This window comes from Pseudophryne corroboree, chromosome 11 (assembly GCF_028390025.1).
Source record: "Pseudophryne corroboree isolate aPseCor3 chromosome 11, aPseCor3.hap2, whole genome shotgun sequence".
NCBI classification, from domain to species: domain Eukaryota; kingdom Metazoa; phylum Chordata; class Amphibia; order Anura; family Myobatrachidae; genus Pseudophryne; species Pseudophryne corroboree.
The window spans coordinates 195,690,290-195,714,616 of record NC_086454.1 but is presented as its reverse complement, the minus strand read 5'-3'; the positions used below and the strand labels follow the sequence as shown (position 1 = coordinate 195,714,616).

Here is a 24,327-nt window from a genome sequence, read left to right as displayed (position 1 = left end):
TTCATATTTAAAAGCATGTAGTCCAAGATATTTTTTCTCTTTTGAAGAATCATATGTTTTTAGGCATGGGTCAGACATACAGATAGTACAATGGGGTATAGACGGGGTCCAAAGGAGCCAGTGCACTTTTAATTTCTTCAACTGTGTGTGCCGGCTCCTCCCCTTTATGCCCCCTCCCACAGGCAGTTTAGAAAAAAGTGCCCTCAGGAGAGGATTCACATCTCTGAGCTCCAGAGAGATTTCTTCGATTTATTTTTTCTGTTTGTTATTTTCTGTATGCTGTCTGGGCAACAGCATACCTGCACCGTGGGAGTTAGGGGGGGAGGGACAGTCACCGGCTTTACGAGGTGCAGAGCCGCTTCCCCGCTGCAGGATCACTGTCCTGAGGGGTTGTTGTTCAGCGGGGCACTGCGCCTTGGCTGTAACAGTCGCAGCACAACGCACACCCCTAGTGCTGACCTATTCAAACAGGCCTGAAAAAAAACAGACAAAAAATTCCAAGCGTCCAAAAAGTTTTTGCGCACTTTCCCATTTGCTCCTGAAGGTCGAACATTTTTGGAGGAATCCCCTGGGGTGGATGTATCCATCTCTCGTCTGTCTTAAAAGGCGGTGCTGCCTGCCCCGGGCTCCTTTACCATGAAGGATCCTGGGTATAGGAATATAGAGACTACCCTAAAGTCTATATACACGGCAGTCGGTATATCACAAAGGCCGGTTATTGCGGGTTGCTGAATGACCCATGCCATTCATTCCTGGGCCACACAAATTCAGGCGGGGCTCTCAGGGGAATATGCCCTTAGTTATGGGTATGGGTCGTTGGGTCGACTCAGCTTAGGTCAACAGTCATTAGGTCGACATGCATTAGGTTGACAGGGGCAATAGGTCAAAAGGTCGATATGGGTTTTTGGACTTTTTTTGGTGTTGTTTTCTTCGTAAAGTGACGGTGAACCCCAATTAGTGCACCGTGTCCACTCGCATGGCTCGCTACGCTCACCATACTTAGTGCAAGGTACCTCGATCCGTTACCGCTGCGCTCAGCACTGGTTACCGTTCCCAATTGTAGTCCACATGGATCGTCAAGTATGAAAAAGTCCAAAAATTAAGGGAAAAAAAGTGAAAAACTCATGTCGACATTTTGACCTGTCGACCTAGTACATGTCGACCTAATGACCATGTTGACCTATTGGCCATGTCGACCTGATGCATGTCGACCTAATCTGTGTCGACCTAACGACCATATCTCTTAGTTACTATGGTATTCCTCCTAAAACACATTCAGGACACTACACATGTCCTCTGTGATTCTCTCAAGGAGATGGGGAACATTAATGCTCGGACTTCTGCCATGCAGTGTCGGCGTGCAGGGCCTTGTGGTTGCATCAGTCGATAACGGACGCGGAATCTAAACGTAGTGTGGAATCCCTCCCCTTTTCGGGGGAATGGCTCTTTGGGGTTGAATTGGATACCTGGATTTCCAAAGTTACGGATGGGAAAGCCACGTTTCTCCCCTCTGGGGCCCTGTCAGCGTGACGCTGCTATCCGGGACCGTCGTTTCGGTCTCACAGATTTCGATCTAAGGCCAGGGGTGCCTCCAATGCAATTAGAGGCACCAGAGGTAAGTCCAGAAAACTTGCCAGCACCAGTGAACAGTCCTTTGGTTCTGCGTCCACAAAGGCCTCAGCATGACAGTGCTCACCCACCCCGAGGAGATCTCGAGGTTGGAGCTCGAATGCGTCACTTCAGCCGCGTCTGGGAGACTTCCTGCCAGGAAACCTGGGTCAGAGATCTCGTTTCTCTGGGCTACAAGCTGGAGTTCGACAGTACACCTCCCCAACGATTTTTCAAATCAAGCTTACCATCTTTGGAGGATAAGTTGGTCCAGTCCCACGTCATTGTTCCTATACCAATACCGCAACGCGGCATGGGGTTTTACTCAAACCTGCTTGTGGTGCCGAAACCGGACGGTTCAGTCAGACCTATTTTAAATCTAAAATCCTTGAATCCTTATTTGAAGGTGTTCAAGATGGAATCCCTGCGAGTAGTGATTGTGGGCCTGGAAGAATAGGAATTTATGGTCTCCTCTGACATCAAGGACGCCTACCTACATATTCCGATTTGGCCGCCTCATCAATTGGGTTTTATCACTTCCAATTACAGGCACTACCCTTTGGCCTGTCCACAGCCCCGAGGGTATTCACGAAGGTGATGGTGGAGATGATGTTCCAACTCCAGGTCCAGGGGGGGTCAATGTTGTCCATTATCTGGACGATCTTCTGATAAAAGCCTGATCCAAGGAGCTTTTGTTGCTCTATAATCAACCGCACTATCCATCTTCTGTCAGACCATGGATGGATCCTCAACTTACAGAAGTCCCACCTGGAGCCAACTCAGAGGCTCCTGTTCCTGGGGATGTTGCTAGATACTGTGGCCCAGAAGGTGTTTCTACCAGAGGACAAGGCAAATACACTTCAGGAGATGGTCCGCATACTGCTCAGACCTACTCGAGTGTCCGTCCATCTTTGCATATGATTGTTGGGAAAGGTGGTTGCCTCATACAAGGCAATCCAGTATGGGAGGTTCCATGCCAGAACGTTTCAGTTGGATCTCCTGAGCAAGTGGTCCAGGTCGCATCTACAGATGCACCGGATGATTCGGCTGTCACCTCAGGCCAGGATTTCCCTCCAGTGGTGGCTACAGTCCTCCAATCTCCTGGAAGGCCATAGTTTCGGGATTCAGGATTGGACCCTCCTCACGACGGATGCAAGTCTGCAGGGATGGGGAGCTGCCACCCAAGGGGCGCAGTTCCAGGGCAGGTGGTCAGCCCACGAGGCCCTCCTTCCGATCAACATTCTGGAACTTCAGGCGATCTATAATGCTCTTCTTCAGGCCTCTCCTCTGCTCAAGGATCACGCGATCCAGGTACAGTCGGACAACGCCACTGCAATGGCGTATATCAAACGTCAAGGAGGGACAAATAGCCGACCCTGCATGCAAGAGGTGTCAGAGATACTCCACTGGGCAGAAAGAAATGCAAGAGCAATGTCAGCAATCTTCATTCCGGGTGTGGACAACTGGGAGGCGGACTTCCTGAGTCGTCATGATCTCCACGTGGGGGCTTCACCATCTGGTGTTGCAGCAGATCATCGACCAATGGGGTTGCCCACAAATAGACATGTTGGCTTCTCGTCTCAACAAGAAACTTCCCTGGTATTGCTCATTGACCAGGGACCCTCAGGCGCGGGCAGTGGATGCACTGGCGTCGCCTTGGCCGTACCGGCTGGTCTACCTGTTTCCTCCGATTCCATTGCTCCCAAGGGTGCTAAAGCGAATCAGGAATCAAGGAGTCCAGGCAATTCTGAATTGCCCGGATTGGCCTCGGAGGGCGTGGTACGCAGATCTTCTGGACATGTCCGTCGAAGACCCTTGGCCTCTACCACTAAGAAGAAAACTTCTTCAACAAGGACCGTTCGTCTACCTGGACTTACGGCGACTTTGTTTGACGGCGTGGTGGTTGAGCAGAACATCCTAGCTCAAAAGGGCCTTTCCAAGAAGGCTATTGCAGCCATGGTTCAGGCCAGGACTCTTGTGACGTCAAAACACTATCATCATATCTGGAGGAGATATGTCTCTTGGTGCAAGGAATGCACGTATCCGCCTGCAGAGTTTCACTTGGGATGTTTCTTATGTTTCCTGCAGGCTGGTGTGGATAAGGGCTTATGTCTGGGTTCCATTAAGGTCCAGATTTCATCCCTCTCCATTTTCTTCCAGAAGAAATTGGCAGTGTTGCCAGAAGTTCAGACCTTCTTGCAAGGGGTACTCCACATACAACCTCCTTTTGTGCCACCTACGGAACCCTGGGATAAGTCCGTACTTGGTCTTTTATGAGGACAGAGCGGAGCTCCGGACTAGACAGCAGTTCCTGCCAAAGGTTGTCTCCGCATTTCTCCTGAATCAACCTATTGTGATTCCGTCCAGTTCTTATGATTCTGCTCCTCCGGAGGCATTGAATGCTGTGCGGGGCTTGAAGATCTATGTCAAGCACACAGCTCGGGTCAGAAAAACGGATTCCTTGTTCGTGCTCTATAATGCACAGAAAAAGGGTTGTCCTGCTTCAAAGCAGTCTATTGCTCGTTGGATTAGCCTTACTATCCAACAGGCCTATGTGTCGGCAGCCTTACCTGTTTCTAAGTCTCTGAAGGCCCACTCTACAACATCAGTGGGCTCTTCCTGGGCAGCTGCCCGTGGAGTCTCGGCCTTGCAACTATGCCGAGCTGCTACCTGGTCAGGGAAGAACACCTTTGTAAAGTTCTACAAATTTGATACCCTGGCCAAACTGGATACCCAGTTTGGGCAGGCGGTGCTGCAGCAGTCTCCGCTCGTTCTGTAACCTTTGGGACGTCCCCATCATACTAGATTCCCCAATATCCCTTACCGGTAAATCCTATTCTCGTAGTCCATAAGGGATATTGGGCCTAATTCTGAGTTGATCGCAGCAGGAAATTTATTAGCAGTTGGGCAAAACCATGTGCACTGCAGGGGAGGGCAGATATAACATGTGCAGAGAGAGTTAGATTTGGGTGTGGTGTTTTCAAACTGAAATCTAAATTGCAGTGTAAAAATAAAGCAGCCAGTATTTACCCTGCACAGAAACAAAATAACCCACCCAAATCTAACTCTCTCTGCAAATGTTATATCTGCCCCCGCTGCAGTGCACATGGTTTTGCCCAATTGCTAACAAACTTGCTGCTGTGATCAATTCAGAATTACCCCTATTGGGCGCCCGCCTCAGTGCGTTGACTTCTCTGCAGGTTCTCTGTTATGTGGTTACCTGTTCAGCTATTGCTGCTGTTGTTGCCAGCCGTTGCTGATTGTTATATGTTAGTGGTGTACTGGTATTAAATCTCATCACTCTTTTTTATCATGTTCCTTCTCTTATATATGTCCTTTCTCCTTCGGGCACGTTTTAACCTATAACTGCCTGTGGGAGGGGGAATAGAGGGCAGGAGCCAGCACACCCAGTTGAAGAAATTTAAATTTGAAGTGCACTGGCTTCTTTGGACCCCGTCTATACCGCTTCGTACTAGATTCCCCAATATCGCTTATGGACTACGAGAAAAGGATTTACCGGTAGGTTTTAAAATCCTATTTTTTATGTTTTTACATTTCAGTGCCAACTATTTTCTTAAGTAAGAAGCCAAAAGAAAAAGAAACTGATGCCAAAAGTCAAATAATAGAAGGAATTACAAGATTGATATGTTCTGCGCGCCAGCAGCAAACCATGCTAAGAGGTAAGGTGGTGGATATGACACACAGAAAAACACTGCACTGTAATTGCTGAAATGCTTTAAAATAATATACTAACAATTAAAAATCTGCTCATCATGTAAAAATGATTAGGCACATAGGTATTATTATTATTATTTGTATCCTTTATTTATATGGCACCACAAGGGTTCTGCAGCGCACAGTTACAGGGTGCATAAACAAATAAGCAAAACAGGAAAACAGCAGTTTACAGTTGATGACAGTATAGGACAAGTACAGAGTAAATAAACATAGGCCCTCATTCCGAGTTGTTCGCTCGGTATTTTTCATCGCATCGCAGTGAAAATCCGCTTAGTACGCATGCGCAATGTTCGCACTGCGACTGCGCCAAGTAACTTTACTATGTAGAAAGTTATTTTACTCACGGCTTTTTCATCGCTCCGGCGATCGTAATGTGATTGACAGGAAATGGGTGTTACTGGGCGGAAACACGGCGTTTCAGGGGCGTGTGGCTGAAAACGCTACCGTTTCCGGAAAAAACGCAGGAGTGGCCGGGGAAACGGTGGGAGTGCCTGGGCGAACGCTGGGTGTGTTTGTGACGTCAACCAGGAACGACAAGCACTGAACTGATCGCACAGGCAGAGTAAGTCTGGAGCTACTCTGAAACTGCTAAGTAGTTAGTAATCGCAATATTGCGAATACATCGGTCGCAATTTTAAGAAGCTAAGATTCACTCCCAGTAGGCGGCGGCTTAGCGTGTGTAACTCTGCTAAATTCGCCTTGCGACCGATCAACTCGGAATGAGGGCCATAGTTACATCAGCAGATGACACTGAAATAAGTATCAGGTGGCAGAAGACTGCAGGATTTGGTGCAGTTGAAGATTATTAAAGTAAGAAAAGGATAGGCACATGAGGGAAGAGGGCTTACATTCAAAATGGTATAATTATTACTTTACTAAATTCACATCCAAATACAAGATATAAGTAATTTATTAAAAAACACACAATAGATAAATAATCCCTGAATTAAAACTCTGCTCTCCTGCTGGAGTTACAGTAGATGGGGATGTAGTCAACATCACGACTGTTAGAATCCAGACACATTGCGACTGTAAGTATTAGGGTGTGGGAGGGTTAGGGTTAGGCTGTGTGTGGGGTGTGTTAGGGGGTGGGTAAGAGTTACAATATTTACCAAAATGTGTTGGGATTATGACAGTCGGGATGCCGCTGTCTGTATTTTGACCTTCTGCATTCTGACTGTCGGGGTCCCCTACCCAACCCGATAGATGTGTTTGTCGCATTTATTAATCTCTTTGATGTTACACTTGTAACAACTGTCTACATTAATAATCTCTTTTAATACCACACATAAACTTTAAATCAGAGATGAAGCATGCAATAGGTGCAGTAAATACTTAGGGGTATATGCAATTGCGGGCGAATCGCGGCAAATTATCGCCGTTTTTTTAATTCGACACAATTCGACAGGTGAATTCCGGCAGGTGGCTGCCGGAATTCACCATATTCAATGAAAAACGGATTCGACATTCCCGCGGGCGAAAAACGTCCGATTTGCCGGATTTTGCCGCGAATTAAAAAAACGGGAAAAACCCGGAAAAAAATGGCGTGGGGTCCCCCCTCCAAAGCATAACCAGCCTCGGGCTCTTCGAGCTGGTCCTGGTTCTAAAAATGCGGGGAAAATTTGACAGGGGATCCCCCGTATTTTTAAAACCAGCACCGGGATCTGCGCCTGGTGCTGGTGCAAAAAATACGGGGGACAAAAAGAGTAGGGGTCCCCCGTATTTTATACACCAGCATCGGGCTCCACTAGCTGGACAGATAATGCCACAGCCGGGGGTCACTTTTATACAGTGCCCTGTGGCCGTGGCATTAAATATCCAACTAGTCACCCCTGGCCAGGGTACCCTGGGGGAGTGGGGACCCCTTCAATCAAGGGGTCCCCCCCCCTAGCCACCCAAGGGCCAGGGGTGAAGCTCGAGGCTGTCCCCCCCATCCAAGGGCTGCGGATGGGAGGCTGATAGCCTTGAGAAAAATGTCAGAATATTGTTTTTTCCAGTAGTACTACAAGTCCCAGCAAGCCTCCCCCGCAAGCTGGTACTTGGAGAACCACAAGTACCAGCATGCGGGAGAAAAACGGTCCCGCTGGTACCTGTAGTACTACTGGGGAAAAAATACCCAAATAAAAACAGGGGACACACACCGTGACAAGTACAACTTTATTACATACTGCCGACACACACATACTTACCTATGTTGACACGCCGACTGCCACAGTCTCCGACGATCCGAGGGTACCTGTGAAAAAATTATACTCACCTTCCAGCGTCCAGAGATAAATCCACGTCCAGAGTATAATCCAGGTACTTGGCAAAATAAAAAAACGCAAAAACCCGTGCCAGCGGACTGAAAGGGGTCCCATATTGCAGCACTTGTATCATTGCAGAAAAGTCGAATTTGACAAAAGTCGAATTTCAAAAAGTCGAATTTTGAAAGTCCGTTTTTTTGACGGAAAGCACTGAATTGCATTGACGATTTTATTTTTTTTGGCGAAAAATTCCCGAAATTCAACAATTTCGGGAATTCGACCGCAATTGCATATACCCCTTAGTCCTCTAATTATGAAGAGTACTTCGGCACTGAACTAATTTATGTCCTTATGACTGTGCCTAATCCAAATAACTTTCTGGTTTCCAGTCAAGGTTGTAGGATACTCCACACTGTAATGTTAAATCGTTAATGGTATAGTGTATTTCTCAGAGGCAAACAACAAATCACAGCCTTAAGAGTGCCCTATTATATAGTGGGTTCAGGCAATGGAGCCACGTGTTAGTGGGCAGAGAACACCGCTACTTGTTCATAGACCTATGCTTGTTTCACTACCCACAGTGTAGCTCCGGTGGCGGGAGTCCTCTGGATGCTGGGAAGGATGGGACCAAACTGTTGGAAGGGCTATGTCCAACAGATTGTGAACCCGCTATACGATAAGGGCACCTGCACAGATCAGACACACTTCTATCAGAGGTTGACATAGAGCATGGGAGAAAGAGCGCTGTTGAAATTATTATTATATCTATGTGTACATCAGATAAGTGGCTGGCTGTACACAGTAAAATGATGCTTCACTATTTCCACCACGTGCATTTACTGGTTGATGCACAAAGCTAGGTACATGTTAAATTCTGGAGACAGTTCCAGAGGCTGTAAAATGGGCTTGCACCTTAAAATGCCCTTGGTGTACAATTCAACACACAAGTGCACATAGAATAGCATTTCAGGTCCACACATTTAACAGATTGCGATTGAGCCTTTATGTCTAAAGATGGCCATACACCTAAAGATTTATTGTCCGATCTGGCATGTTGGAATAAAAAATCTGGTAATGGGTGGGAGCAAATGACAATTGACCATTTGCTCCAAAATGCCTGAAAACTGACAAAAACGTACTTTTAGACAAATTGATTGGATTAAATGGATTTGACCAATTTGTCTGACCATTTTTGAGAGTTTTTTGGCATTTCGGAAGCAAATGTCAATTGTCATTTGCTCCCATACATTACCAGATTTTCGTTCCAACCAGCTAGATTTGACAATAAATCTTTAGGTGTATGGCCAGCTTTACTTTTCAACATTTCGCCTTTGAGATTTGTTTTTAATGTTTCTTATCAATCATCCCATTCTCTTTCATATTCTTTGCTGTTCAGTACATACCTTCACATCAGCTGCCTCTTTATTTCCTTACTACGTGGCCCACTGCTGTTCACATGTCCTCTTCTTACAGTATTCTTACATCTATTTTTTTATTTCTTTACTGTTCTGGTCCCAAAATCATGTTTTATTCCTTATGTCTTTCAGTCACAGTTGATGGACGTCTCTTCAGTGATGTGAAGTTTTTCCAAGTGGCATCTCAGTGGCCGACCCATGTCAAATATTTTCCTGTTGGCATTTTTAGCTCAAGTGGAAAACCATGATATTCCTCAAATTCAAGCCTAAACAAATGTTCAGCTTTACACACCGTAAACATGCATTAGTATACACAAAACTACCCCTTAGTGAACTGTGACACTGTATTGTATGTCCTTTCATGCCAGTGTCATTATCATCATATTTCTCCAACTGATAAACTATCTCATCTGTTAAGGTACTGTAGTAATGACACCACCTGTTACATCTTCTTCTGTAAAATCTACATATGGAGAAACACAAGACCCAAATTGTTACACGTACATTATAACACTCAGAGAACAGTCATATATAGATAGATGTTGCTTATTGTATTGTATCATGTATATCTCTAGTGCCATTCATGTCAATGATTACAAGATTTTTTATAACATAGTAGCAAACTTACACAATGAGTAACTCACAGCAACCAGTCAAACATTGATGGTCTTGTGCAAAGTAAATAAACACAAATAAATGTCTGGTTACTATGGCCTACTACACTGAGCATGTTTGCCCTTAATGTTAGCTAATGAACTTCAAAGAAAAAAGAGAACGATATATGAGTAACATACAAATATGAAATGTGATCTATTGCTTATGTCAGGAGTCTAGACAAAAATGTCATTACATCCTCCATTGACTTCTCTTGGTTGATACAGCTCCACTGCCTTCGGCTAAGAACCATAATGATGCAGTTTCTGATGAATTGCAGTGAATACCCTTTTGATTGTTGCTTAATTTTGAATTTTAGTGAAAAACAAGTTGAACAGTGTTATTATTATCCTCCGCTGTTACATAGTGTTGACCGTATTAGCCAATTTCTGAGTTAAGGGAGAAAATATATATAATGCAGTGGATGTTATTTTGGAATGGTGCATTATATTAGTAGTACTGAAAATGCACTTAAATACCTGTCAAACAATGTTACATTTCTTTCTCAAGTCCTTTCATCCACTGTTACATACAGTACTGTACATGCTGATACTTCTCATACACTGTACTATGGATACAAAGTCCTCACATACACTGTTACACACATGCAGATGGGAAACATACCATGTTGCATGCTTATCATACAGTGTTACATACTTACACATACCTGACATACACACTTACCTGCTGTCAGATAGAGGATGTGCAGTGTAGTATTTGCACAAGTATGTACAAGTGTTCAATTGCATATCTAATAATAAATATCTGAACTTCTCTGTTACATTCCTAATGTACACAGCTACATGTGCACAAATATGTCTCATACACTACAGTATAACATCCACACAAATATCTATCATACACTTTCCATATAAGTAAAATGCTGAAATACACAAACAAAGCACAACCAAGGCAGCCTATCGTACATACACGTGGGTAACCTTAAACCCAAGGGAACATGCTAGGGAAGGAGAGAGTGTGCAGTAACCAGAGGCGCCAAACTGTGAAATAAATAGAATTAAAACAAAGTACTTATCTCTTGTTGCTCTCAGTTTCAATACATTGGTTATTCGTGCATATGGGGAGAGAGATAGCACAGAATATAGTGTGATATTGTCACAGACAATATAATGTATTAAATAAAATCAGGAGTGTTTGTTAGACACTGTGGGCATTATCCCTCATTGCAAACCAACGCTGGACTTTTACCTACTTCTAGCATGGAGGCTTTTTAGCTATTCACTGCTTATTTGTTATCGCTGATTGATTTAATTGTTGGACTATGATGCACTCCAACACGGAGTCATCTATGTCTACTTTTATTACTTAGTGTCAGAAGCTGATTTTATTTATCTGTGACAATATCACACTATATTCTGTTCTATCTCTCTCCCCATATGCACGAATAACCAATTTATTGAAACTGTGAGGAACAACAGAGAAGTCATTTGTCTTTATTCTATTTATTTTACAGTTTGGCGCCGTTGGTTATTGCACACTATCTCTTTACTTAGCACTTTAAATATAAGTACTTACTGTACATACCCTAAATGTCATGATACATGGCCACAAACGTCGGACTTGTATACATTGTTGCATGAACACAAATATCTGTCCTAAACTGTTACCATAAGCTAAACAAAAAAAAAATTACATGCCACATGCAAACACCAGTAGTTGCGTATATATACTCCCACTTGTAGAGTCCTTATACCTTGTGTGATCCTACACACTCCATAATCTACTATTTAAGCACTCCCTTCCCAATCTATCATCCCTTTTCACTTGCTTCATTCTTAATGTCTTAATATGTGTATAGTATTTACAAAGCACAATGTACTTCAGCACCCAGTGGGTTTTCAAGCAACTCCTACCCTTCAGTCTGTCTTCCCTTTTGTCCTCTTATCCCAATTGTCTGTGTTGCACAAATGTATATAATTTGCTTCCAGTTTCTTTTTATGTTTTGTATTGTTTTTAAAATTATTTCATTAAAGTTTTTGTGGTTTATATAGTGAGGTGTTGTGATTTGTGAACGCAATCTAAGCCGGCTCTATAACCAACATAGAAAGTAGTACACATAATAAGCATAATAACTGGAGCAGTCTCACGCTCGGCTAGCAAACGGTTCATAAATGTTTTCTGTGTAAAGGAAAATGGCTAAATATGGAAGGCTTAACTATAATTTTGTAGCTAAAATATACTCTTTGTACGATGCAAAATTATTTCATTAAAAGTGTATATTCCCTTCTAATACCTAATAGGCAGATGCAGAGTTGAATTTATGTCTATTGTTGGAGTATGGGGTAACTATTACATGTTGACATACAGAATGTTGACATTTATTATATTGACACCTTGGGTGTGATACACCATACCAGCGGTAAGGATGCCGGTGGTCACATGACTGACACCAGCATCCCGACACTGGAAATGCCGGCAGGGGATGAAGTAATTATTTTACCTGTACCCTAACCTAGCTCCAACCGACCTGGGGTGGCGGCTAGGACTATGATTCGGGAGATGGTGGCTAGGGCTAAAACTCAGGGGTTGGTGACTACGGCTAACCACACACACACACCCCCACTCTAGTTCCTAACCCTAACTCCCTTCCGGGGCCCTAAATTTAAAAGTCACCCTGATACCTACCGGGATTGCGAGTGGTGTCGGGATACCGGTGTCGGTCACATGACCGCCGGCATCCTGACTGCCGGGATGCTAACCATATCCTAATACCATAATGTGCACATAGTCTGAATGCTGACATTCACAATGTTGACATGGCCATACTGTAATGTATTATTATTATTTTTTTAGAATAACCACATAGTGAATGTCACAAACAGAAATTAGGGGCGCGCTGTCAATATTGGCTGGTAAGGGGTTTGTCTATCCCCTAAGGTAGTTGAAAAAAATAATAATAAATGAAGCAGCGCTTGCTATAAAAGAATATATAAAACTTCTAAAAATGTATGGTATGTTATAAGCCAGGACAATTTATTGAAACAAATTAATATACATATAATAAAAAAAGTGTGCCACAATATTCATATATAAGTGACAAATGGTTATGTAGGAGAGCCACTGGTTAACGCAAATAAACTCCCAATACTGGAAAAGGAACTACTCCAATAATGTCCATATGTCCATCAATAAGCAGCAAATACCCAGCAGGTTTACCAGATTGTAGAACAGTCCCCAACGATCTCTCAGTATTATCTATAAAACATTTTTGCTGTGGGGTCCTCCTCACGGTATTCAAAAATGTTGCAGATGGATCAGAAGAATGGTCCAAATAACACCTAGATGGTGAGTATCAATAGTCCTGAATATGCCACTTGTACTAATGACCAGTGGTTATTGGGGGTCATTCCGAGTTGATTGCATGCTGCCGATTTTCGCAGCGCAGCGATAAGGTTACTACTGCGCATGCGTATGCACCGCAATGCACACGCGCATCGTACGGGTACAAACAGCATTCTTGCTGTGCAATGCTTCTAGCGACGATTCCATTTGCACAGCCGTTAGCAAGGAGATTGACAGAAAGAGGGCGTTTATGGGTGTCAACTGACCGTTTCTGGGAGTGGTAGGGAAAACGCAGGCGTTTGCAGGGCGGGTGTCTGACGTCAATTCCGGGACGGAACAGGCTGAAGTGATCACAAGGGCTGAGTAAGTTCAGACCTACTCAGAAACTGCAAAAAACTTTTTCGTCCCGCTCGGCTGCACATGCAATTGCACATTTGCAAAGCGAAAATACACTCCCCCGTGGGTGGCGACTATGCGTTTGCACGGCTGCAAAAAGTAGCTAGCGAGCGATCAACTCAGAATGAGGGCCATTATCGGGCTATTTAACAAAAGCACAATTCAAACAAAGGAAAAAATACTCATATAAGCGCTTAATAAAAAAGTCAAAAATACATTCCTTATATGTTGTGTGATAAGTATCCTTGGGGCAGATGTATTATCCTGGAGAAGGCATAAGGAAGTGATAAACCAGTGATATGTGCAAGGTGATAAAGGCACCAGCCAATCAGCTCCAATATGTAAATTAACAGTTAGGATGTGATTGGCTGGTGCCTTTATCACCTTCCACATATCACTGGTTTATCACTTCCTTATGCCTTCTCAAGGTTAATACATCTGCCCCCTTGTTCCTTCTGTCAATCTGCCGTCCATGATGGTTTTGAACAGTAGGTTTTCAGATTCAGCGGATATAAAAAGACAAATAAAACAAAAATTGTGTAGGACAGTCTTATAGCATGTTGATTCTATGCAGCCCACTGGAACCCAAGGGGGAAAACAATGCAACTCAGGAGAGCATACTCCAACTCACAATGAAGCCCCACCGAATGTGTGCATAGGGGTTTCTTTATTTCTTTAAGCCCTCATGTGACCTTCACCTCAGAGAATAGAAGGGGATGCGTACCCTACTAACTTATGAGCAAGGAAAGTATCACACTTTTAGATGTGTACCACACTCACAGGCGAGGTAGTAATGTGACTCCTATCTGGGTTTCTTTATCCACCATCCTAGACAGTCATTCCGATCCAAAGACCACAGGTATTCGAAATACAATTGGTGGTGTATGGTTCAAAAAAATCAAAGCAGAAGAATCCAGACCACTTAAGAAGCTCTTTATATTAAAAATGGCATTGATTACACAAACCCCATAGTTGGGATAAAATCACATGAAAAATAGAAACAATGATAAAAAAAAGACAGTACATGAATAATTAAAAAATCAGGCACAGGGGAAAAAAGAGCACCAAAAATCACCGTAAATTGGAAGATCCGGACCCCCAAACAGATAAGTAATGGAGTATTACCTTTCGTCGCTGATAGTAGAAAAAGTTAAAAAGCCACAATGCCCACTTCTGTCAACGCGTTTCGGCTCTATTGGAGCCTTTGTCAAGACATGTGGGCACTGTGAAAACCACTACTATTTAACTAGAAGGTAGCCAATCCGAACATACCAGGAAATGACATCATAATTCATGAAACTTAATAGAACATGACAAAAAATACATTATATAACAAATCACAATAATGAAACAGATTTACAACGCATAATAGCATTGTTACAATTCAATTTATCTCAGATTTACACAAAAAATACATATACTTCGGGGGATCTAACACGGAAGTTTGACCCCGGAAGTAAATGCACATCACATTCCAAAAATAATGTTAATTATAAATATATGAAACTTACGTGTCAGGCCATATGTATGTATTTTATGGTTCTCAAAATGAGGATCCTGTGGTTCAAATGTCCTGACCGTCACTAAAGAACATGGCGCGGCGGTGTTTCCTGCGTTCTACCGCCGCGTTGCTGCGTTCCAAGACGGCCACACACTTCCATCTAAACAGAAATGACAGGTACACGTAATGGTTATAGAGAATGAGGTACTGCGGCGCCGCATGCGTTCCACCACGGAGCCGCTGTAACCCAGGAGACCCCTATGGTTTCCGTCGTGCCGGAAATGACACATGCGTGTCAGCCAGTCTCCGTACTATGTACCACATATGCGAAGGTGTGCCCGATTATAAACATAACAATACTAATGTGGCATGACACACAATAAAAGGATATACATTTCTGCTTCAAATAAATATTACTTTTATCTAGATTCTTTTTACATACATAAGAAAATACAATTAATTGTGTCTATCCACACGGGGGGATCAACGATCGCCGCGTCGCTCGGGAACAGGCGTCCATAACAAGCTGTTTTCCCCACCGGTGGAAGGCACAAAACGAAATCAGATTAAAAGAAAATAAAATATACAAAAGAAGAATGCTATCCCCACATAATGGTTGTCCACAAAGATTCATCTGAGTATTTATTCGGAAGATCGCATATTCATATCTAAGACAAACTGAAAAAAGTGTTAACACAAAAGAACAGCCAAACCATGACACCTTACCCACTTCTATGAACAAAAGCTAAGATTCCCTACAATAGTAATAAAGAGAAAGGGGCATAAATAGGATCTTTTATTTAAAAAGGAAGCAATCACGGTAGTGAAAGAAACAGATAGAAGGCAGCTTTTAGAACCTAGGGGGTCATTCTGAGTTGTTCGTTCGCTAGCAGATTTTAGCAGCATTGCACACGCTAGGCCGCCGCCCTCTGGGAGTGTATCTCCGCTTAGCAGAATTGCGAACGAAAGATTAGCAGAATTGCGAATAGAAATTTCTTAGCAGTTTCTGAGTATCTAGAGACTTACTCCTACACTGCGATCAGCTCAGCCCGTTTCGTTCCTGGTTTGACGTCACAAACACACCCTGCGTTCGGCCAGCCACTACCCCGTTTCTCCAGCCACTCCTGCATTTTATCCTGGCACGCCTGCGTTTTTCCGCACACTCCCAGAAAACAGTCAGTTTCCGCCCAGAAACACCCACTTCCTGTCAATCACACTCCGATCACTTCAACTATGAAAATTCTTCGTTCGGACGTGAGTAAATCTACTAAGCTTTGTGCTAAAATAGTTAGCGCATGCGCACTGCGTACCATGCGCATGTGCATTTCTCTGACGTCCTAGTGGATGCTGGGAACTCCGTAAGGACCATGGGGAATAGACGGGCTCCGCAGGAGACTGGGCACTCTAAAAGAAAGATTAGGTACTATCTGGTGTGCACTGGCTCCTCCCTCTATGCCCCTCCTCCAGACCCCAGTTAGAATCTGTGCCCGGCTCGAGCTGGTTGCACACTAGGGGCTCTCCTGAGCTTCTAGTAAAGAAAGTATTTATTAGGTTTTTTATTTTCAGTGAGATCTGCTGGCAACAGACTCACTGCTACGAGGGACTTAGGGGAGAGAAGCGAACCTACCTGCTTGCAGCTAGCTTGGGCTTCTAGGCTACTGGACACCATTAGCTCCAGAGGGATCGAACACAGGCCCAGCCTCGGTCGTCCGGTCCCGGAGCCGCGCCGCTGTCCCCCTTGCAGAGCCAGAAGACGGAAGATTCCGAGGAGAAAATCGGCGGCTGAAGACTCCGGTCTTCATTAAGGTAGCCCACAGCACTGCAGCTGTGCGCCATTGCTCCCCATGCACACCACATACTCCGGTCACTGATGGGTGCAGGGCGCTGGGGGGGGGGGCGCCCTGGGCTGCAATTAGAGTACCTTAACATGGCAAAAAACACATAATATAGTCTAATAAACTATATATGTGTAAAAATCCCCTGCCATAATATTAATAAAAGAGCGGGATAAGCCCTTCTCGGTGGGGCTATCTCCCTCAGCACACTGGCGCCATTTTCTCTTCACAGTTCCACTGGAAGACAGCTCCCCAGGCTCTCACCTGCAGTTTCCAGGCTCAAAGGGTTAAAAAGAGAGGGGGGGCACTAAATTTAGGCGCGAACTATACATGTTAAGCAGCTATAGGGAAAAATTACTTTCTGTAATAGTGTAAATCCCTAATTATATAGCGCTGTGGTGTGTGCTGGCATACTCTCTCTCTGTCTCCCCAAAGGACTTTGTGGGGTCCTGTCCTCAGTCAGAGCATTCCCTGTGTGTTTGCGGTGTGTCGGTACGGCTGTGTCGACATGTTTGATGAGGAGGCTTATGTGGAGGCGGAGCAGGTGCCGATAAATGTGATGTCACCCCCTGCGGGGTCGACACCAGAGTGGATGGATATGTGGACGGTATTAACCGACAGTGTCAACTCCTTACATAAAGGATGGATGACGTAACAGCCGTGGGACAGCCGGCTTCTCAGTCCGTGCCTGCCCAGGCGTCTCAAAGACCATCAGGGGCTCACAAACGCCCGCTACCTCAGATGGCAGATACAGATGTCGACACGGAGTCTGACTCCAGTGTCGACGAGGATGAGACATATACACAATCCACAAGGGGCATCCGTTGCATGATTACGGCAATGAAAAATATGTTACACATTTCTGACATTAACCCAGGTACCACTAAAAAGGGTATTATGTTTGGGGAGAAAAAGTAGCCAGTGTTTTTTCCCCCATCAGATGAGTTGAATGAAGTGTGTGAAGAAGCGAGGGGTTCCCCCGATAAGAAACTGGTAATTTCTAAAAAGTTACTGATGGCGTACCCTTTCCCGCCAGAGGATAGGTCACGTTGGGAGATATCTCCTAGGGTGGATAAGGCGCTCACACGCTTGTCAAAAAAGGTGGCACTGCCGTCTCAGGATACGGCCGCCTTGAAGGAGCCTGCGGATAGAAAGCAGGAGGCTATCCTGAAGTCTGTATATACACACTCAGTTCAAAAGAAACAAAGAAATCCCGCACCAGATTGATTTTGATAATAGATGGTGGTCACAGGGAAATAGTCTCTCAGTAACTATGAATATTACAGATACATGATTACAGACTGGTGCTACCCACTAATCCTAAAGTACATACAAACAAGGTAAAAGAAAGGGGATTAGTTTCTCTGGGTGCACTCTTTTTCCCAGGACCAATAAAGATTTTTGATATCAGATCTGTGTCTTTATACTTTTATTATATATATATGTATATATTAACACTTGATTTGTAATACCTACCAATACCCATATGGAATAACTCAACTTTATTAATGTCCCATATGAAGTATTATGACCCTACTGCCAGCATAGTACAGTGTGATGTCATGTGACAGTATATAACATAGATAGCCTTTATTCTCCATATATGCCTGTGGCATCTGATAAAAGAGAATAGGAATTTATCCACTGTATATATAGCTATAGGACATGAGATATTTGTGTATTACATTACAAAAATAGCAAGTACGATTACTGTCAATACAGAACATTAGCTAAATACAGATGGATCACCTTCCATTGGGGCTATATAGCACACGAACACACAATAACTGAAGTCGGAGATTATGAATTGATCCCTCTTTAAATGGTGTGTATATGAATAATGTGTAATGCTATTAGCTCAAAAGGCTATATAATATAATTAATAAATCTCACATGCATATACTGTACATATATGTATGAATATTTTGATGTAAGTAATATCCCAAATGTGTCTCCTGCCTACAATAAGAAATCACTTATAATTACACTCCATTTGGAAAGAGATACTGCAGGTCTCTATAACACAGTATGGTTACAACATAGCAAGAGATCTTGCTTAGATTTAGTAACATTTGTATCAAGATAACACTCTGGCACCAGGTGCAACATTTAAAAGTAACCATTATGGGGGCGTGGCCTGACCGGGAAAGGGAATAGCTGCACTTCCAGTGAGCTCCTGAACAGCTACCCTTTTTATACCCTCTTTTACCCACTTTCCCCTCTGAAAACACGCTCTGCCAGGCGTCCTCATCACCTGCCACCGCCGGCGATTCAGCGCGGGGTGAACTGCGACGCCGGGAGACGCTATTAAGGGTCTCTCCGGATTGCGGCCTTCCCTACCAGAAAAGCCGGGGACTCGAGTACCCGCTCCGGCCCGCCGGCTGAGCTCCACGGCGGGAATCGCGGGAGAACGGAGCCGCGGACGCCAGCTCGGAATAGAGCCTATCAGACATACTGCCTGCCCTCTCTCCTGGCCTGATGACCTGCACAGACAGAAGCCTTATTACCACCTTGCTGGCACATCACATGAGGTGAGAGACAAGACAGGCTCTGCTGCACTCAGGCTGTGTATAGCTGCGGTGGCCATTTTCTCCCCAGCACATTACATTACAGCCTAATCTAGGAACACTTTGCTGGACTGTTAGCTTTACTCATTCCTGCTGGATCCTCTCCCTAACCTCTTGCCTTGCTACCTACATTACTGGGGCTTATTTCTACATGTTGCTGGAAGTCATAAGCTATTCTTCAGTATATTATCTGGGTGCTCCCTCTGCTGTTCCCCAATACTCCCGGTCTGTAGCTACATGTGAAGCCTGTCATCTTTCACATTAACCCCCCCTGGTTCCTGTGATTTGCATTACCATAGTTTTTGCATTACCCACAATTTGCCTCAGAAGTTCTCTGTATTGGATGAAGACCTTGGCAGCGCTGCTGGTCAGGCTGTTACTGTGTTCTTCTGCATTATTCGTATATCTACATATGCTTCTAAAGGCCCTCTCACAGGAATATCTACTCAGGTACTCTGCAATGTGATTTTATCTACGCAATGAGCTGATAGCCTCGCTCACCGGCCTCATCTTACTTACTCCAGTAGAGACATTTCCACTTGTCACTGTTACTGCCAATCTGGGTTTTTCTTTTTTTTTTTTTCTGAATATAATATTGTCCTGGTGGCTGCTTATATGGAAAAATATCTTACGCCTCCTGCCTCCGCACAACCTCTTCAACCACGCCAGGAAAAGAGAAGGGCAGACCCCAACATGTCTTCGGACTCTGCTATCGTTGCATTATCTCCTACCGCCAAAAAATCGGTAGCCCCTCAGGACTCGTATGTTACATATAATGATGTGGTAGATGCTATTAAGGCGACCATGGGGCCGCTACTCTCACAAGCAGTTTCAGATATAACTTCTCAACTGCAACACCTTACCCACCGGGTTGCTGAAACGGAACATAGGGTCGGTACCCTGTTTCAAGACGTCTCGCATCTCACACAAGTGGTTCCCAAATTGGAAAAGGACACCTACTATCTTTGGAACAAGGTAGATGACCTTGAAAATCGGTCCAGGAGAAATAACATTCGACTAGTGGGGCTCCCGGAAGCAGTTAAGGGCCCGGCTCTAGCTCATTTTGTTCGTAACACTCTCCCAACCCTCTTAGGAATCGAATCTGAATGTCGTGATCTCATCATTGAACGAGTTCACAGAGTGGGTCAACATTCCGCAGCTACGTCTACCCGCCCTCGAGTTGTCCTGTTTCGATGTCTTAATTACTTACATAAACAGTTGCTCTGGTCAGCGTCCCGCAACAAAAAATGTATTCCCTGGGAGTCATCGAAGTTATACCTTTTTCAAGATTTCTCAGTGGAATTATCTCGAGCCCGTAAGGCTTTTTCCCCAGTGTGCTCCCGCTTAGTGGCAGACCAACGTAAATTTGCCCTGATCTACCCAGCCAAGCTGAGACTGTTTGATGGTTCTTCTTACAAGGATTTCAACACTCCCGCTGATGCAGAGGCTTTCTTGGCGGAAGAGAGTCGTTCTACGCCCCAAGGGGATATTGCAGATACTCCTCCGGTTACTCGCTGACCTCCTCTCAGTTCATGTGGACACTGCTTTGTTCTAATACGTTGTTTTTCTTTGTTTCTTTTTTTCCATTGAAAAATGCATCCCTTCGTTAAAAAGTCACTACGAATTGTTATGCAAATATGCCTTATTTTCTAATATTACAGGTATACTACTGATAATATGTTTTCTGCCTGAGTTTGAGGCCTAGTTACTTATTTTTCACATTGATTCAGTTTTTAGAGGCTTATCTCGCCCATTGTGTTTTGCTATTAGATTCATCAAACACTTGCCATGATTATAATGGCACTGGTTTTGACGTTGCAGATTTATGTTTGTTCTCATTCCATGTCATCCCGTGTTTGTGTTTGTCTCTTCCCTTTTGTCTCCTCTCCCACCCCCCATTCCATTTTTTGTTCATCTGACAGGTCAAGTGGGGATGTTCGTAACCGGTTCCTGCATTACTCACCTATCACTTAAATGTCTGTACGCTTAGGCACGTGGAATGTCGGAGGAATTAACTCCCCGGCTAAAAGACGCAAGATTCTTACCTATATTTCCAAACTAAAGGTAGATATCATATGTATCCAAGAAACACATTTGACTCACACTGAATCCCTGAAACTGCAAACACTAGGTTGGAAATTGTTAGTTGCTGCACCTTATAACTCTAAATCCCGAGGCATAGCTATACTGGCCAAAAAATCCTTATCCGTTTCTATTTCTAATTCAATTATTGACCCGGAAGGGCGGTATCTGATTACTGATATTGTAATCAATAACTCCCCATATACCCTCTGCACGATCTATGCCCCAAATGTTTATAAAAGATCCTTCTTTAGCACTTTACTGACCAAATTATTACAACATAGCTCAAAGTCCCTGATTTTATTGGGAGATTTTAATCTTATCTCCTCCCCGATTCTTGACAGGTCCTCCACTTCAAAGTCTCCCATCTCGCTCCCTAAATTGGGTATACCAGCGCTTTCCAAGCAACTCAGCTTGATTGATGTTTGGCGAGCTATGAACCCAATAGACAAAGAATTCACCTGCCTCTCTGCTGCTCACCAGACACTCTCCCGCATAGATTTTATTTTATTATCTTCCTCCTTATTCCCCAAAGTGCAGGATGTTGTTATTGAACCTATAGGGTTATCTGACCATGCGTTAGTATGGTTATCGCTACAGTAGACAAGGGCCCTTATAGATTATGGAAATTCCCTAATTATTTGTCCCAGTCCATTTCTTTCCGGCAAAAATTAGAATCTGCTTGGATGGACTTTAAACATGCTAATGCTGATTGTGAAACTTCGGACCCACTTTTGTTTTGGCAGACGGGCAAAGCGGTCCTCCGCGGTGTCATAATCTCCTACCTGGCGGCTGAGAATAGACGCTTAGCCGCCATGTATCTTGATTTACAGTCTAAATTGACGGAATCTTATCAGTCCTTTAAGTCGGACCCTACCCCTTCCAATAAGTCGGTGTACTGCACTGCAAAAATTCATTTTGATGAATATTTTAAAATCAAAAGTGATCGCTCCCTTTTTTCCACTAACTATAAATTTCATAGGTTTGGAAACAAGACGGGCCGTCTCCTTTCCAATCTCCTGAAAGGTTCACAACCGCCTATGTTGGTCCACCCGTTACGTCGAGATGACGGTTCTGTGGCAAACTCGAGCGACCAGATCACTGATATTATGAAAACTTTCTATGAATCCATATACTCTGACCCTCAAGATATTGATCCCCCTTCCACTGATGAGGTTCCCCCCAGTTCTTGGACGTTTCCACCCCTTCCCCAATTTCCAGATGAATTCTCTCATCTACTAGAAGCCCCTGTCTCTATAGAAGAAGTCACTAGGGTTATTCAGCAATCAAAATCATTGAAAGCCCCAGGCCCAGATGGTCTATCAGCGGAATTTTACAAAATTTTATTACCTAGGATTGGGGAAAGCTTGGTTGCTTTCTACAATGGTATTATTTCTTCCAAATCGGTTCCACTCTACTTCAATTCAGCGATTATTAAGTTACTCCCCAAACAGGGCAAAGATTTATCTCTACCTGGTTCCTATAGACCTATTTCTTTATTAAACTGTGATTATAAAATATTTACAAAAATTCTGGCTGACAGATTGAAACTATATTTACCCCAAATTATTCATCCGGATCAGACCGGTTTCATATTAGGAAGACATTCAGTAGTTAATGTTCGAAAAATTTTGGCAGCGATTCACCACACGAGCCCTTCTACCCCCCCCAGTCTGCTAATTTCTTTTGACGCAGAAAAAGCGTTTGATTTAGTTAGTTGGAAATATCTTTTCACTGCTTTACGCCGGTTTGGTTTCCCCCCAGCTTTTATTTCTATATTACAAACACTATACCATTCCCCCTTCTCACAAATTTCCTGTAACGGTTCCATATCGTCTGCCTTCGCCATTTCACGTGGGACACGCCAAGGCTGCCCTCTATCCCCCATTCTTTTTGCCATCGCCATGGAACCTCTGGCGATTGCTATACGGCTTTCTGCTACGATTGAAGGTATTACCATTCGTTCCAAAATACTCAAAGTTTCCCTATATGCAGACGATATGGTACTTTTTCTTTTCAACCCGGCATCCTCTCTTCCAGCTGTCCTAAACCTCATCTCCTCTTTTGGCTCTGTCTCTGGTTACAAAGTCAATTTAGACAAATCAGCGATCCTCCCCATTAGTGGCTCTCCCTCTTATTTTCAATCACTGCCCATTCTTCAAGCTTTCCACATTGCCCAGTCTTCTCTTAAATACTTAGGTATTCATATATCGACCTCACTGTCGGACATTTATGCCCTTAACTTTACCCCCATCATCGCCAAGCTGAAATCATACCTAGACAATTGGCTATCCCTGCCTATTTCCCTCTTAGGCAGAATAGCAGCTATAAAGAGTGTACTGTTTCCCAAAATCTTCTATGTTATGCAAATGCTCCCGTTTAGACTCCTCGCTAAAGATATCAAAAATTTAAATACCCTCTTTTCCCGGTTCCTATGGCAAGGGAAACGTCCAAGAATTGCGTTCGCTAAATTAAGATTGCCCCGTAAGGAGGGAGGTCTAGGTTTTCCAGATCTAGCCTTATATTCGGACGCAATATTTTTTCGATATGTCAGTGACTGGTTGCTCGAGACTAACTCTTACCCAGATAATCAACTGGACTCTGCTCTATTTGCCCCTTACTCCCCCAATGCACTGTTACACTCCAGATTAGCGGATATTCCTCCATTTATTAAAGACAATCCTCTATTCATAGATACTTATCGGACCTGGATTAATATTAATAAAAAATTTCATGGTAACTCCAGCTATTCCCCGTATGTGGCATTATGGGGAAATCCGGCTTTTCCCCCTTCACTATCTAATGTGGGTTTTCTTCATTGGAAGGAAAAAGGTTTAGCCTCAATAGCGAAGGTATTTGACACTGGTGGCCGTCTATATTCATTTGCGGATCTTCAGTCCCGTTATTCCATTCCTGCTCAGCATTTCTATATGTTTCTTCAAGCACGTCACTACATCCAATCCCTATGTATCCCATCACCTA

The 24,327-nt window shown here is 43.8% G+C and overlaps 1 protein-coding gene across 2 annotated transcripts in view; it reads left to right on the top strand.

Annotated features, from left to right (window-relative positions):
* The window catches only part of PACS1 (phosphofurin acidic cluster sorting protein 1), a 502,137-nt gene extending 490,469 nt beyond the window's left edge, over positions 1–11,668 (top strand). For both annotated transcript variants that reach the window (XM_063945169.1, XM_063945168.1), the window contains 2 exons: positions 5,169–5,288; positions 9,140–11,668. In XM_063945169.1, coding sequence (XP_063801239.1) covers positions 5,169–5,288; positions 9,140–9,255 — 236 coding nt within the window. In that variant the 3' untranslated portion in view covers positions 9,256–11,668. The remainder of the gene's footprint in view (positions 1–5,168; positions 5,289–9,139) is intronic.
* Positions 11,669–24,327: the final 12,659 nt, after the last annotated feature.